Source organism: Odocoileus virginianus, chromosome 12, assembly GCF_023699985.2.
Source record: "Odocoileus virginianus isolate 20LAN1187 ecotype Illinois chromosome 12, Ovbor_1.2, whole genome shotgun sequence".
NCBI classification, from domain to species: domain Eukaryota; kingdom Metazoa; phylum Chordata; class Mammalia; order Artiodactyla; family Cervidae; genus Odocoileus; species Odocoileus virginianus.
In genome coordinates, this window is record NC_069685.1 from 63,788,904 (window position 1) to 63,803,114 (window position 14,211).

The window sequence follows — 14,211 nt, forward strand, 5'->3', positions numbered from 1 at the left end:
CCCCCGCAACCTCAATGCTTTCTGGGAGTTGTAGTTTAAGTTGCAGTGCGGAACTCAGAATCCAGGTTTCCCCCGGGTGGTCCCGCCCCCCGCCCAGTTCCCCAGCCAATCACTAGCACGAGTCTGGTCAGCCTCAGGTGACCTCGGCGAGGCAGGCCGTCGGCCCGATGTGGGGCGGAAGGACCGGGGCCTTGCTCCGCGCGTCGGGGTGGTGGCCGACAGGGGTGCTCGGGAGAAGACTGCTAAACTGCAATGCTGCTTCGCTGGCAGGAAGCAGCTCCCCACGATGTTGGAGCTGCGGCGGCCTAGGGGGCCCATCGCGGGGGGACCGGTTCTTCTGCCCTCACTGCCGGGCGCTGCAGCCACCTGACCCGACTCGAGACTACTTCAGCCTCATGGACTGGTATGGAGGCCGTTTCCTGAAACGCGTCTGGACGTGCGAGAGGGGAGGGCGGGTCGGGCTAGGGGAGGAGGAAGGCTGAACCAGTCACACAGGTTGGCGGGGCCCTGGAGGACCGGGCTGGGGGTGGAGCCTGGTCGAGAAGGGTGCGTGGGATGTATCTGGGGAAGAAATTAAGGGGCTGGCCTGAGCGACGACGCCTTAGGGGGATGAAGACGAGAGCGAGTCTTGGAGTGGAGAGGCGGGGAGTGGTTAGGGGAACCTGAAGTTTGAGGGCAGCAATGGAGGGAGGCTTGAGGGGCGGGTTCTGAGAGAAGGCCAAGTTGAGAGGCGGGGCTTTGAGGGGAGGATACTTGCGCGGCCCTAGGGCTTCCCTGATAGCTCTGTTGGTGAAGAATCTGCCTGCAGTGCAGGAGACCCCGGTTCAATTCCTGGGTCGGGAAGGTCTGCTGGAGAAGGGATAGATATACTTGGGTTTCCCTGGTGGCTCAGCTGATAAAGAATCCTCCTGCAATGCAGGAAACCTAGGTTCGACCCCCTGGTTGGGAAGATTCATTAATTACGGGCTTCCCTTGTGGCTCAGCTGGTAAAGAATCCGCCTGCAGTGCGGGAGACCTAGGTTGGATCCCTGGGTTAGGAAGATTCCCTGGGGAAGGAAAAGGCTACCCACTCCAGTATTCTGGCCTAGAGAATGCCATGGATTGTACAGTCCATGGGGTCGCAATAGTTGGACACGACTGAGAGACTTTCACTTTCACTTTGGAGCATAGAAGCTTGAAGTTCAGAATGTTTAAAGTTGGCTTGAGATTTTTAAGAAAGAAGTACAGAAGTGGTATCCAAAATACGAGAGTAAGAGCATGGAAAAACTTAAGGCTGTGGGCAGAGTCTAAGGGAAAAGTGAGAACTGGAGGGTTCTGAGAAATAAGTGTTTTTCCTGTTTATCGCCACCGCGGAAGGTCGAGGAGTTTGGAGAGGTGAGAAATTTGGCCGAAGCTATAGAGATAGGGCAGGTTCTGGGAATAAAAAGCGAAGGGGATACGTTTAAAATAAAGTGAGAGGCAGAAATAAAGGGACCTGAGCCTTAGAAAAATAGAGTATGATTCTGGAATACCCCTTAACTCTGGGCTATGGCCCCACCAGTCACTGAGCACTTATGAAGGGCTGCAGTAACACTACCCTGTAAGTTGTTCAAGCATGCCAATCTTGTTCTAACTTCAAGGTCTCTGCGTGTTCCCTGTGCCTGAATGCATCTTTCCTCTGATCTCTGATTACTCCTCATCATCATTTATGTCTCAGCTCAAATGTCATCTCTTTGTCCACTACATCTACCATTCTCTGACCCTATTTGTTTTCCTTTGCAGTACCTACTACTTTCTAGAATAGCTCTTGTCTGCATGTTTATTGTGTCCCCCCTGAGAAGAGGAACCAGGCCCATAGTATATTTATATATCTATAAATATCTGATGCATGAGTTTCATCTCCTGATTTCCTTCCAGCAACCGCTCCTTCAGAGTTGACACTGTGAAGCTCCAACATAGATACCAGCAACTACAGCGCCTTGTCCACCCAGATTTCTTCAGCCAGAGGTCTCAGGTAAGCCTGTTGGCCACCCCTAATCATTCTCTGGGTGGGGAAGCTCCCCTCGAGGAAGGCATGGCAACCCACTCCAGTATGCCTCCCTGGAAAATCCCAGGGACAAAGGAGCCTGGTGGGCAACAGTCCAAAGGGTCGTAAAGAGTCAGACATGACTGAAGTGAGTTAGCACAACAGACATAGCACAATCATACCCAAACACATATGCACCCTGTGTGCAGTGGCCTGTGGTTATGAGATTACCAGGGACAAAACTGGACAACCAGCTTTGCCCTGGGGCAGCCTGATTACAACCAACCAGGCCCTGGATCAATCCTACACTCAGAGCTTTTACCTTAATTCCTAGCAGAATTAAAACCTATTGTCTGAAAATTAAAACAGCTTATCCCACACCAGTTCTCCTTTCTTATGTGCCTGCCCATCAGTGTTTTATGAAACAGTTTGTGAATGTAAGATGGCTGATTTGTGTGGTAATATGACTATCTTCATTTCCACTTACAGAATGAAAAGGACTTCTCAGAGAAGCATTCAACCATTGTCAATGAGGCCTATAAGACCCTTCTGGCCCCCCTGAGCAGGGGACTATACCTTGTAAGGTGATTTTCCAACCGTTCTATCATGATTGCCTGATCCCATTGCTCTGGGGGACAGCTGTTCCCCTGTATTCAACAGAAGAGTGCTTGAGATCTTAGCTAGTCTAGGGACCCATAATTAACCTCAAAAATACTACATGCAAAAAAAAAAAAACTACATGCGTATAGTTTTCTGAGTATCTCTATAAACTTTACTTGCCCAGTTGCCTTTTTTTTTTTTTTTTACCATTTGCTACAAATTTAAAGAATTAGACTGTACTGGCTTTTAGGAAAGAGTAATTTTTGTTTTGTTGCTAGTAGAGAAGTGAGCACCTTAGAGTTTTAGAATTTAATGGAATCTTTACAGATACATAGTTCAACCTCTCAAGTGGAGGAATGACTCCCCTAGGGTCACATAGTTCCAGGTAGGAGAGTTCCAATACTCCTATCTCAGTCCCAGTTTCATCACTGGGACACTTCAAGTTTTCTCTGTGAGTGACATTTTGTTCTAAAGGGTAAGAAGGATTTATGGTGAGTAGGATTTATGACTCTAGCCATAATTTCTTGAGTTAAACTTAATTTTCCCTGCTTTATGCCCCAATAGCTAAAGCTCCATGGAGTAGAGATTCCCGAAGGGACAGACTATGAGATGGATAGTCAATTCCTCACGGAAATAATGGAAATCAATGAAAAACTTGCAGAAGCTCAAGGTGAAACTGCCATGAAAGAGATTGAATCTATTGTCAGAGGTAAAAGATAAAATAGTACCAGATATATTATATTGCTATTTTGAGTACACATAGAGTCTAAGTCACTCAGTCATGTCCGACTCTTTGCGACCCAATGGACTGTAGCCCACCAGGCTCCTCCATCCATGGGATTTTCCAGGCAAGAATACCGGAGTGGGTTGCCATTTCCTCCTCCAGGGGATCTTCCCAATCCAGGGATAGAAGCCAGGTCTCCCACATTGCAGGCAGATACTTCACCATCTGAGCCACCAGGTAAGCCCAAAGGCAGGTTCTTAACCTCTGAACCACCAGGGAAATCCCCGTATATGTAGAGGTTAAGTGGAAAATGGATATAAAGACGACACATTGGTCTTCATAGTGCTTGGGGAATTTTTTTTTTCTTGATGATACTGAAACCCATTCTGTTAGACCTGCAAAATCCCTAATTCTCTGGAAAGCAGGCTTAAACTAAGAATGTAATAGTATTTTGTAGACCACAGTGCTCTTTCCCACCCATGACATCATTTGGATGATGATATTATCTCTGCCAAGAAAAATAGGCCTCAGAAGTTCATGGGAATACCCAAAGTCACTCAGCAGATGTAGCAGAGCAAAGAATGAAACCTTGCTCTTATGATCCCATATTGCTTTACTTTCACTTTATTCCCTAGAGGGTCAGTCAGGGTTCTCCAGAGAAACAGAATCAATAGTGTGTGTGTTTGTGTGTGTGTGTGTGTGTGTGGAGAGAGAAACTTATTTTAAGGAATGGCTCATGTGATTGTAGGAGCTAGCAAATCCAAACTATTTCAGATAGATCAGCAGGCTGGAAACCCAGGCAGGACTTCTATGTTAGTCATGAGGAAGAATTCCCTCTTCAGGAAAACGCAGTTTTTGCTCACTGTCTTCAACTGATTAGATGAGGCCCACCTGTGTTATTAAAGATAATCTCCTTAAGGTCAACTGACTATAAATGTTAATCACGTCTACAGAAAACCTTCACAGCAGCATTTAGACTTGTGTTTGACCAGACAACTGAGCACTGCAGCCTAAACAAGTTGGCACATATAGTTAACCATGCCAAGTAGAAAAGGCTCCAGGTTTCTCACTCAAATTGCATGCATGTACAAACTTTCACAAATGTCTGTGGTGTGCCTACTGTGTATCAGGCGCTGTGCAGGACACCGAGAATCCAGCAGGGAACAGAAGGACATGACCTGGGCCCTCATGGAGTTTATGTGCTCCAATTCAGTGTGTCCCACATGGAGGTCATGAGTGTCCATCCTCCGCCCCCCAAAACCAACCTGATCCTCTGCGGATATTCCCTTTCTAAGTAGATGACCCTCTGCAGTTACTCAAGTCCAAAACACTGCATAAGCGTTCTTCCCAACTGACTCCCCCTCCCCCGATAGACAGTCTGTCGCCAGGTCTTGAGAAACTGACCTTCTTACTGTGTCTCAAATCCATCCATCCATTTTCACTGCCACCACCCTGTCCCAAGCTACCATTCTCTCCCATCTGGACGACTGGAGTAACTCCGACCAGTCCATCTCTACCTTCAGTCTGATATATTCCTGTGCTATCACGTGTGTTGTCTTTCTGAAACCCAGATCTAATCATCGCACCCTTGGCCTTGCTTAAAAACTTGAAGTGGCTCCCTTGGCTCCCCATCACTTTCAGGTTAAAGAGACCTGGATAGCTGGGCCACTGCTCCTTCCAGTCCAGCCATGCAGGCTGCTTCCAGTTCTTCATCCGTACTTTCCACCTTCCTGCCCAGGGCATTTGTAGGTACTGTTGCTTCTGCCCAAAATCCCCTTCTCCTCCACCCCATCTACTAACTCTTCCTCCTTCAGATCTGGGGGCAGTCCCCACTTCCTCAGGAAATCCTCAGAGGACCTCTATGTCTTTTAGCCGAGAGTACCCCTCTTTTGTAGGACTAATAATAGTTATAACCTTATTGTTCTATGTGAGATTATCAGCCCCACATCAGCCTCCCCCATTAGACCAGAAGTTCTGCGGAGGCAGAAATTGTGTCTGTTTTTTTCTTCTCTCACATCCTCAGCACACATAACAGTACTTGGAGTGTAACGAGGACTCAGTAAATATTTATCAAGTGAGTGAATAAAAAATAACAAACAAGTTAAAAGCAGTAAAATAGAAGTTGTGGTGGGGGAACTGTCCAGTGGGGGTGTATCAGCACTAGAGCTGTGTGGTGTTGGAAAAAGAGAAGCTCGGCATTTGCAGTCAGAAGACCCAGCTGCATGGCTTTGGCAGGCAGAGGACCATGAAGCTCTGGGTGATGTGGACTTGGGTTCAGTCCCAACACTGCCACCGACTTTTTGTGTGACCTTGAGCAAAGTGCCTTCACCCCCTCTGAGACTCAGTTTCCTCATCTGTAAAATGGAGACAATATTAGTACCCATTGTTGCAAGTATTAAATAAGTTAAAAACACCCTGATACTGGAAAAGATTGAGGGCAGGAGGAGAACAGGGCAACAGAGGATAAAATGATTTGATGGCATCACTGACTCAATGGACATGAATTTGAACAAACTCCAGGAGATAGTGAAGGACAGGGAAGCTTGGCATGCTGCAGTCCATAAGGTCGCAAAGAGTCAGACACAGCTTAGCAACTGGACAACAAAGTGTGTAAAACATTTGATACAGAGCCTCGTTCATAGTAAGTGCTCAGTCAGTGGTGGGGGTTATTTTAGCTCTATAGTTAATGTCTGGCTTTAAGCAGATCACTGATCTTCATTTAGAGTAATTCCTAAATTTCCTCCCTTACCTGCTAAGGCCCAGTTAAAGTGAATGTTTAAGGGCATGAGCTAGATGGTTTTGGGGTCAGGACTTCAGAGCCTCCAGACTCCTAATCCAGTGTTTTTTTTTTGTCGACACCACATTGCTACCAGAAAAGTGAGTTTCTAGCCACTGAACTTGGAGACAGGTGACTTGGGGTCTGTTCCGAGCTCTTCTACTCACCAGCTGTGTAACCACAGTACATTTTCCCAATACCTGTCGTTGCCTATGATGGGGATAAAATATATTTAAAAGTGCTTTGAAAGCAGGTACCCCCATAAATGATTAATACTGTCTGTAACTGGGAAATGCACTTATAAAACTCCTCATTTCCTAATGAGGAAATAATGCAAGCATGAGAGAGCTGCTCCTTTACTTCATCTGGCATCTTCTATCTTCAGGTACGTTCTAAGTGCTAAGTCGCTTCAGTCGTGTCCAACTCTTTGCAACCCCATGAACCATTGTCCACAAGGCTCCTCTGTCCATGGGATTCTCCAGGCAAGAATACTGGAATGGGTTACCATTTCCTTCTCCAGGGGATCTTCCCGACCCAGGGATTGAACCTGCGTCTCTTACGTCTCCTGCACTGACAGGAGAGTTACCACTAGTGCTACCTGGGAAGGAGAGGCTGTATGATTTCCTAGTGGTTGCCTGATTCTGTAACACCCTGCTGATAGGTGAGCCCAGCTTATTGATTTTTCTCCTAGCTGAAACCTGGAAGACTCAGAGTGCTTGGTGGAGATAAGATATTTCCTTGTCCTTTCTTCTTTTTTAATGCTTCTGTAGCCATTTTATGAACTTTGGTGATTGCCCCTCAGACCTTGCGTGGGTAGGAAAACAGTGTAACTGGGGTCAGCCAGAGCTGCACGGAACAGGAGCTTCCACTGCGCACATGTAGAGACAGAGGTCATGAGGCCTCACCCTTGAATCCAAGCTCCCTGCTATGCTGTATTCACAAGAAGATGACAGAGGGTTGTCTTCATATTATCAGTCTACTTAAATAGAAAAATTAAGATCTTGGTTTTCTTCTTTCAGCTAAACAGAAAGAACTGACTGATGATGTGAGCAGAGCTTTTGAAAGAGGTACTTCCTTCATTTCATGACTTTCTTAAATATGGAAAGAAATACTAAGCACTGAGATATAACCATTCATTCAATAAGTAGCTATTATATGCCCATCCTATGACAGGTATGTGGGGAGCGATAAAATAGAGATGAGCCTACATTTCTGCCTTCAAGGATTCACAGTCTTGCTAGAGAATCCAGGTGTGTGCTAAGCCAGTAAATGTCCACTGAAGACTAGATGAGAGAAAATGCTCCCATTCCCCTTTGGCAAGTAGGAGAAGATAAGGTGAGGGATGTGGGCTGAAGCCAACCCAGACTGACCTGAGGGCAAGGCTGCACACTCAACGTTTGGCAGAGCCCCATTCCCTCTATCCCTGTCTTGTGCCACCCCTTAAATAAGACAATAATATCCCTTTGGCCTAGGGATCATTCCACTGCAGGAAGGAGAAAGCAACTCATACTAACCCAGGTAAAAGGAGGTTATTCTAAGGAGTTAGGGACACCTCTCAGAATCCAGAGTCCCAGAGATGAGTCCATACAGTGTGATGAGAGTTGTTGCTGGAAAGTAGAAGCAGTCTGGAACCAAGACTGCGGTCCTGAATGTGGTGGCCTGTTGGTCCATTCCATCCTTCTCCCCCTGCACCAGGTGCTTCCACATTCCTTATCAGGTTTCGACCACCATACATGACAGGGGGAGAACTCTTCAAACACAACTTAGGAACTTCCTCGGTGGCCCAGTGGCAAAGAATCTGCCTGCCAATGCAGGGGACACGGGTTCGATCCCTGGTCTGGGAAGGTCCCACAGGCCACGGAGCAACTAAGCCCATGCACCACGGCTCCTGAGCCTGTGCCCTCGAGCCCCTGCTCCGCAGCAGAGGAGACAGCAATGAGACGGCCAAGCAGCACAGACAGTAGGTCCCGCTCGCCACAGCTAGAGTAAGGCCCGTGCAGCCGCAGAGACTCGGCAGAACCAAGATTTAATTAATCTAAAAAAACAAAAAACACAACTTAATTATACTGGGTATCATGCTGAAAAAGAATCAGCTTCTCATTTAAAGTCTGAATCCTGTGAACAAGCATGCTTTTGCTCCCTTTGGGTGTAAGTCCTCTGTTCCCGAGAGCAATTCAGGGTGTTCTGTCTCCCTCTCTCAGATCTACTGAGTAACTGATCAGCCTTCCAGAGCCCGGCACTCAGCTTTGATCCAGCTGCCTTGGGTGGTAGAATGATTTTATTCTTGCTTGAAATGAAGCCTCTCACATTAATCTTTCTCTTTATTTCAGACAATTTTGAAAAAGCCAAGGAACTCTTAACAAAGATGAGATATTTTTCAAACGTTGAAGAAAAGATTAAGTTAAAGAAGATTCCCCTCTAATGGTTGCTAATATTAAAGTTTCAAAAAATAAAGTTCTTACCTATTTCTCTTCTGGCCTCTGCTGTCTGAGAACAGAGGTGCTTCAACCGCTTTGCCCATCTTAACTACACTGTGGCTCAGGCACTCTCGGGCAGCAGAGTCTGGCATGGCGGCAGAAGCACAGCCTAGTCAGGGTTGGAGTGGTCGGCTCTTCGTGGGGTACTTGATATACCGTCTCCCCCAGCTAGGCTGGTGGATGAAGAGACGGAAACAGGGCCGCCTTGAGGCCCTGAGAGAACGGGCCTTCTTCCTGAAAAGGCCAGCGGTAAATGTTTTAGACTGCTGCGGGCCGCCTCCTCTGTGCAGCTGCTCAGCTCTGCCCTGGTAGCATGTGCACGCCACGTGCGTACTCAGCTGCTTCGGTCGGGTCTGACTCTCTGCAGCCCTGTGGACTGTGGCCCACCGGGCTCCTCTGTCCATGGGAATTCTCCAGACGAGAATAGTGAAGTGGCTTGCCATGCCCTCCTCCAGAGGATCTTCCCGACCCAGGGACCGAACCCACGTCTCTTACATCTCCTGTATTGGCAGGCAGGTTCTTTACCACTAGTGCCTTGGGAAGCCCTTATAGCATATTATTTACTCAGCAGGCAGTGGGTTCGATTTGACAGGGGTTCACAACCCTCTGCTCTAGAACCACATCTTCCTTCCAAAGGCATGACCTTCACAAATAGTCTTATTAGTATGTCTTTCAGGGAATTCCATTTTGGAACCGTGCAAACTGCCTAAGGGTCTCTTTGGCCCACACTTAAATAAGTGCATTTTATCTACATGAAATACAGGTCACAGTACCAAGAATTAGCCTGCTATGAAACCCCAAGCACATTTTCAGCTCCACCTTGGTGGAGCAGAGCATTTTTAATCTATTCCTGGACAGCTGCTCTCCTGTCACCCGAAGCAGCTTCTTTCCCCTTTTCGATCTTTGGAAATTCAATTTAAACTTCTTGATTCATTTCCAGAAGGGAAAAAAAAATTTTTTTTAAGTCTCTGGATCAAGGAAGATTAAAATAGAAAATTCTGAGAAGCAGCATTCAAACTCTTAGAACTGCTTGTTTATAAATGAAAAAATTCAGGGTTCTGAACCAAGGTTTAAATATTACTCCTAGAGCTTAAAACTGCAGCTCCTAGAACTTTCCTGGTGGTCCAGTGGCTAAGACTCTGTGCCCTCAAGTCAGGAGGCCCAGGATCAAGCCCCAGTCAGGGAACTGATCCCACATGCTGCAACTAAAGATCCTGCATGGTAGGACCTGCCACAGCCAAATAAATAATTTTTTTTTTTTTTTTAAGATAAACTGGAGTTCTTTTGCATCTTCCCTCATCACTGTCTTAAGAATTTATAGCTTGTGAATCCAGTTACACTCAGTTAACGTTTCAGGATTTATGGACCTTTCTAAAGGCAAATAAACCACAGCAGCTGTCTGGCTTAATGGTATTTAGGAATATCAGTACAATCTCCAAGCCCCTCATAATTTACAAGAAGAATGAGTTACTTATCTGAACATGCACAGGAAGTCCTTTAAGTAAATAATTACAAAGCAAGCAAAAAGTCCTGATTAGATTGGGTGCTTCTGCTAAGAAGGAAACGAAACGAGTATTTGAAATATGCCTGTAGACAATTTTCCATCCTTCCTCAGAACAAAGATCAAGACTGAAACTATCCTACCACAAAAAGAGATCAATGAATTTGCTCCGAACGACATTTTTGGCGGCACTTCAAAGAAACTTCTCCTTACCTATTGCCATTGGCTGGAAAGGCCACTGTGCAAACCATTTCTGATCAGGGGAATAGAAAAGACTATTTCTGGGATTTCCTTGGTGGTCCAGGGGCCAAGACTGTGCCCCCAATGCAGGCGGCCCAAGCTTGATTTCCAGTTAGGAAACCATCCTACATGCCGAAACCACAAGTTGCATAGCACAACCAAATATTCTGCATGCTGCAACTATAAGGGGCCCGTATGTTGCAACTAAGACCTGGGTGCAGCCAGGTAAGCAGTTTTTTTAAAAAGAAAAGACTTTTATTTCTGAGACATGGTTTCCCCTCTCTTCCAAATTCTTTCCCTTTTAACCTAAACTCCAAGTATAGCCGAACTTCTCAATCCAGAAGCCCGCTCAAGTGTTCCCTGACAAAGCCCTCTAGGGAGATGCTTCTAGACCTCTGGAAGCTTAGCAGTCCTACTTGGGTTAATGTTTCTGACCGAGGGAAGGAAATTAAGCATCTACCTCCCAACCCCACATGGTTCCTAATATAATGGTAGAACAAGTCAAGGGGTTGAGTAATTTGTGACTGTTTGCCCTGGTGTCAGACAAACCTGGTGTTGTGGACAGAACGTGGCTCCCCACGATTCGTATGTTGAAGCCCTACTTCCACTGTGGCTGTATTTGGAGCCTCTAACGAAGTAATTAAGGATAAATGAGGTTGTAAAGGCGAAGGCCTGATCTGACAGGATGAGTGTCCTTACAAGAAAAGACAGCAGAGAGCTCCCTTGCTCAGTCTTCATAGTCGTGCACGGGGAAAGGCCCCAGCAGAAAGCAGGGAGACGCCCACTGTCGGTAAACCAGGAGCAGACTTTTCACTGGATACTGAAACTGGCCCTGACAGCAACCTTGATCTTGGACTTCAGCCTCCAGACCATGAGAAAATTAACTTCTGTTGTTTAAGACACCCAGTCTGTGGTATTTCGTTACAGCAGCCTGAGTAGATTATTAATAATACACCTGGTTTTGAATTCCAGCTCTGCCACTAATTTGCATGAGTCCACAGTTGTGCTAAGCTTCGTTTCCTCGTCTTCAAAACAGTGATGATAGGGGCTTCCCTGGCGGTCCAGTGGTTGAGACTGTGCTCTCAATGCAGGGGTGGGGGGTGCAGTTTTGATTCCTGGTCAGGGAACTAGGATCCCACATGCAATGCTGTGTGGCCAAAAAATGAACAAAATCACACCTACACAATAATTCAGTAGGTTCCTTTAGAACGCCTAGTGGATGTGAAAGCCCACGAGAGTATGAGTGGCTGACCTTCCTATCTGGCTTTCTTCTAATGCCCAGTGCAACGGCCAAAACAAAAAAGGTGATAAAGATAGTAGCACCGCACTCACAAGGTGGTTGTAAAGAATAAATGGAATAAATTGTCTATGCAAACTGTTTAGCACAGTGCACGGCACATAATCACTCAAATGTGATTTTTTACATGGTAATAACTACTTTGGTTTTTATTTTGCAACAAACTCATACCTTTCACTACAGAGTAAAATATTATCCTTTCAACAAAGTTTCAAGCACCTAGTTTGGGTAAGAGAATGCTGGAACCTGAGAAAGTAACAAAAAACAGTGAGATGCTTCCTGTCTATTTGGGGAGACTTTCAGACTTTCACACCAACAACCAAAACAACGATAAAAGTTCCCATTTGCTGCGCAGTGACTGTGTGCCAGACCCTATGGGCAGTATTTTGCATGATTCTATCAAACACAATTCCACCCATTTTAGAGATGAAGAAACAAGATCACAGAAAGAAAATTAAGAGCAGGGATTCAAACCCAGGTCTGCCTGCCAAGCCTGTGCTCTTAGGGAGGTTGAACCAGCCATGATTAAGTACCAGACACAGGTACTGACCAATCTTTACAAGAGGGGCCATGTACCAGGGCCTGCACCATGCCAGCCAAAGCAGGATTTGATCCAAGACCCCGTTTCCAAAGTCTGCTGATACAGCTCCACTGGGCCTAGGGGACAACCATTCCCCATTGTGGGAACCAGGGAAGAAGGCCTCAGGGAAGTGGGATCCAGACAAGCTGAGAGAACCTGTGTCGGGTGTCCCCGAGACCACCCTCAGCTTCACTGACTCAGTAGGAGAACCCACAGGACTCGTATTTAGTCCTGCTCATGGCTACGATTTATTACAGCTAAAGGATACAAAGCTAAAGTCAGCACAGAGAAAAAGCACATGGGATGAAGTCCCACCAAAACAAGGCACAAGCATCCAAGGTTCCTTTCCCATGGGGAATCACAGAAAACACACTGTATTCCCCAGCAAAAAGCTGTAACAACAAAAGTGTGAAACTGCTGTCTGCAGGGAAGCTTGTTAGAGGCTCAGTACCTAGAGTTTTTCTTGAGTGCTGGTTATATAAGCACTCTTTGTTTAGCATGTGCCAAAATTCGACTTCCAGAAAGAAAACAGATATTCAGCATTGCTTGCATGAACAGCATAAACTAAGATCATGGCATCCAGTCCCATCTTTTCATGGCAAATAGATGGGGGGGAGAGGGAATGGAAATAGTGACAGACTATTTTCTTGGGCTCCAAAGTCACTGCAGATGGTGATTGCAGCAATGAAATTAAAAGAAGCTTGTTCCTTGGAAGAAAAGCTATGACAAACCTAGACAGCATATTAAAAAATGGAGATGTTACTTTGCCAACAAAGATCCATATAGTCAGAGGTCCAGTATTCATGTACAGATGTGAGTTGGACCATAAAGTAGGCTGAGCACCGAAGAATTGACACTTTGGAACTGTGGTGCTGGAGAAGACTCTTGAGAGTCCCTTGGACTGCAAGGAGATCAAACCAGTCAACCCTAAAGAAAATCAACTCTGAATACTCATTGGAAGTACTGATGGTGAAGCTGAAGCTCCAATACTCTGGCCACCTGATGCAAAGAGCCAACTCATTGGAAAAGACCCTGATGCTGGGAAAGATTGAAAGCAGGAGGAGAAGGGGACAACAGAGGATGAGATGGTTGGATGGCATCATTGACTCAAAGGACATGAGTTTGAGCAAACTCTGGGAGTCAGTGAAGGATAAGGCAGGCTGACGTGCTGCAGTCCGTGGGGTCACAAAGAATAGGACACAACTAAGTGACTGAACAACAACGTTGTTGTACAAAGAACTTAGGTATAGTGAGCCACTCTTACCAATTCTGGAAATAGGGTAAGTGTTAGTTGCTTAGTCATGTCCGACTCTTTTTGACCCCATGGACTGTAGCCCTCCAGGCTCCTGTGTCCATAGGATTCTCCAGGCAAGAATACTGGAGTGGGTTGCCATTTCCTCCTCCAGGGGGATCTTCCTGACTCAGGGATCAAACCCAGGTCTTCTGCATTGCAAGCAGATTCTTTACTGTCTGAGCCACCAGGGAAACTCCTCAAATCCAAGTTCCCAGGGACCAACCAAGGGCCAACCTTGTGAGCAGGACTTTCTAATGATGTTTGATCTTGGGATCCTCTGGTGGCTCAGATGGTAAAGCATCTGCCTGCAATGTGGGAGACCTGGGTTTAATCCCTGGGTTGGGAAGATCCTCTAGAGAAGGAAATGGCAACCCACTCCAGTACTTTTGCCTAGAAAACCCCATGGATGGAGGAGCCTGGCAGGTTACAGTACATGGGGTTGCAAAGAGTCGGACATGACTTAGCAGCTTCACTATAGCTTCACTTGATCTTCACTTGATCTCGGAGCAGCTCAGTTAACTGTTTTCTCCACAGAAGCCAAGGGGCAGTCCTGTCACAGTCGAGGGAATTATATGACTAGTAATCTATAATTGCTAAAGGGCTTTTTCCCGTCTGCTTGACCGCCATCAGGCAAAAGGAAAGATGCTGTTGAGTGACCACCTAGTATGTTCAGTGGCAAGTGACAAACAGCTTCAGCAGACTAAAGCTTTGCTTTGG

At 46.3% G+C, this 14,211-nt stretch overlaps 1 protein-coding gene across 6 annotated transcripts; it reads left to right on the plus strand.

The window, feature by feature from the left end:
- The first annotated feature begins 112 nt into the window (after positions 1-112).
- Positions 113-8,576, plus strand: HSCB (HscB mitochondrial iron-sulfur cluster cochaperone). 6 transcript variants are annotated; one of them, XM_070475509.1, is made up of 7 exons: positions 113-403; positions 1,897-1,993; positions 2,495-2,584; positions 3,170-3,314; positions 3,420-3,566; positions 7,125-7,172; positions 8,436-8,576. In XM_070475509.1, exons 1-7 carry the CDS (start codon positions 168-170, stop codon positions 8,525-8,527), a joined length of 855 nt encoding a protein of 284 aa, XP_070331610.1. In that variant the 5' UTR covers positions 113-167; the 3' UTR covers positions 8,528-8,576. The 6 variants fall into 6 exon arrangements, 5 of the variants coding, with proteins under 5 accessions (XP_070331610.1, XP_070331612.1, XP_070331613.1 ...); XR_011490745.1 differs by lacking the exon at positions 3,420-3,566 and adding an exon at positions 6,626-6,766 and having other exon boundaries at positions 115-403; XM_070475510.1 differs by lacking the exon at positions 3,420-3,566 and having other exon boundaries at positions 121-403.
- The last annotated feature ends 5,635 nt before the right edge of the window (positions 8,577-14,211 follow it).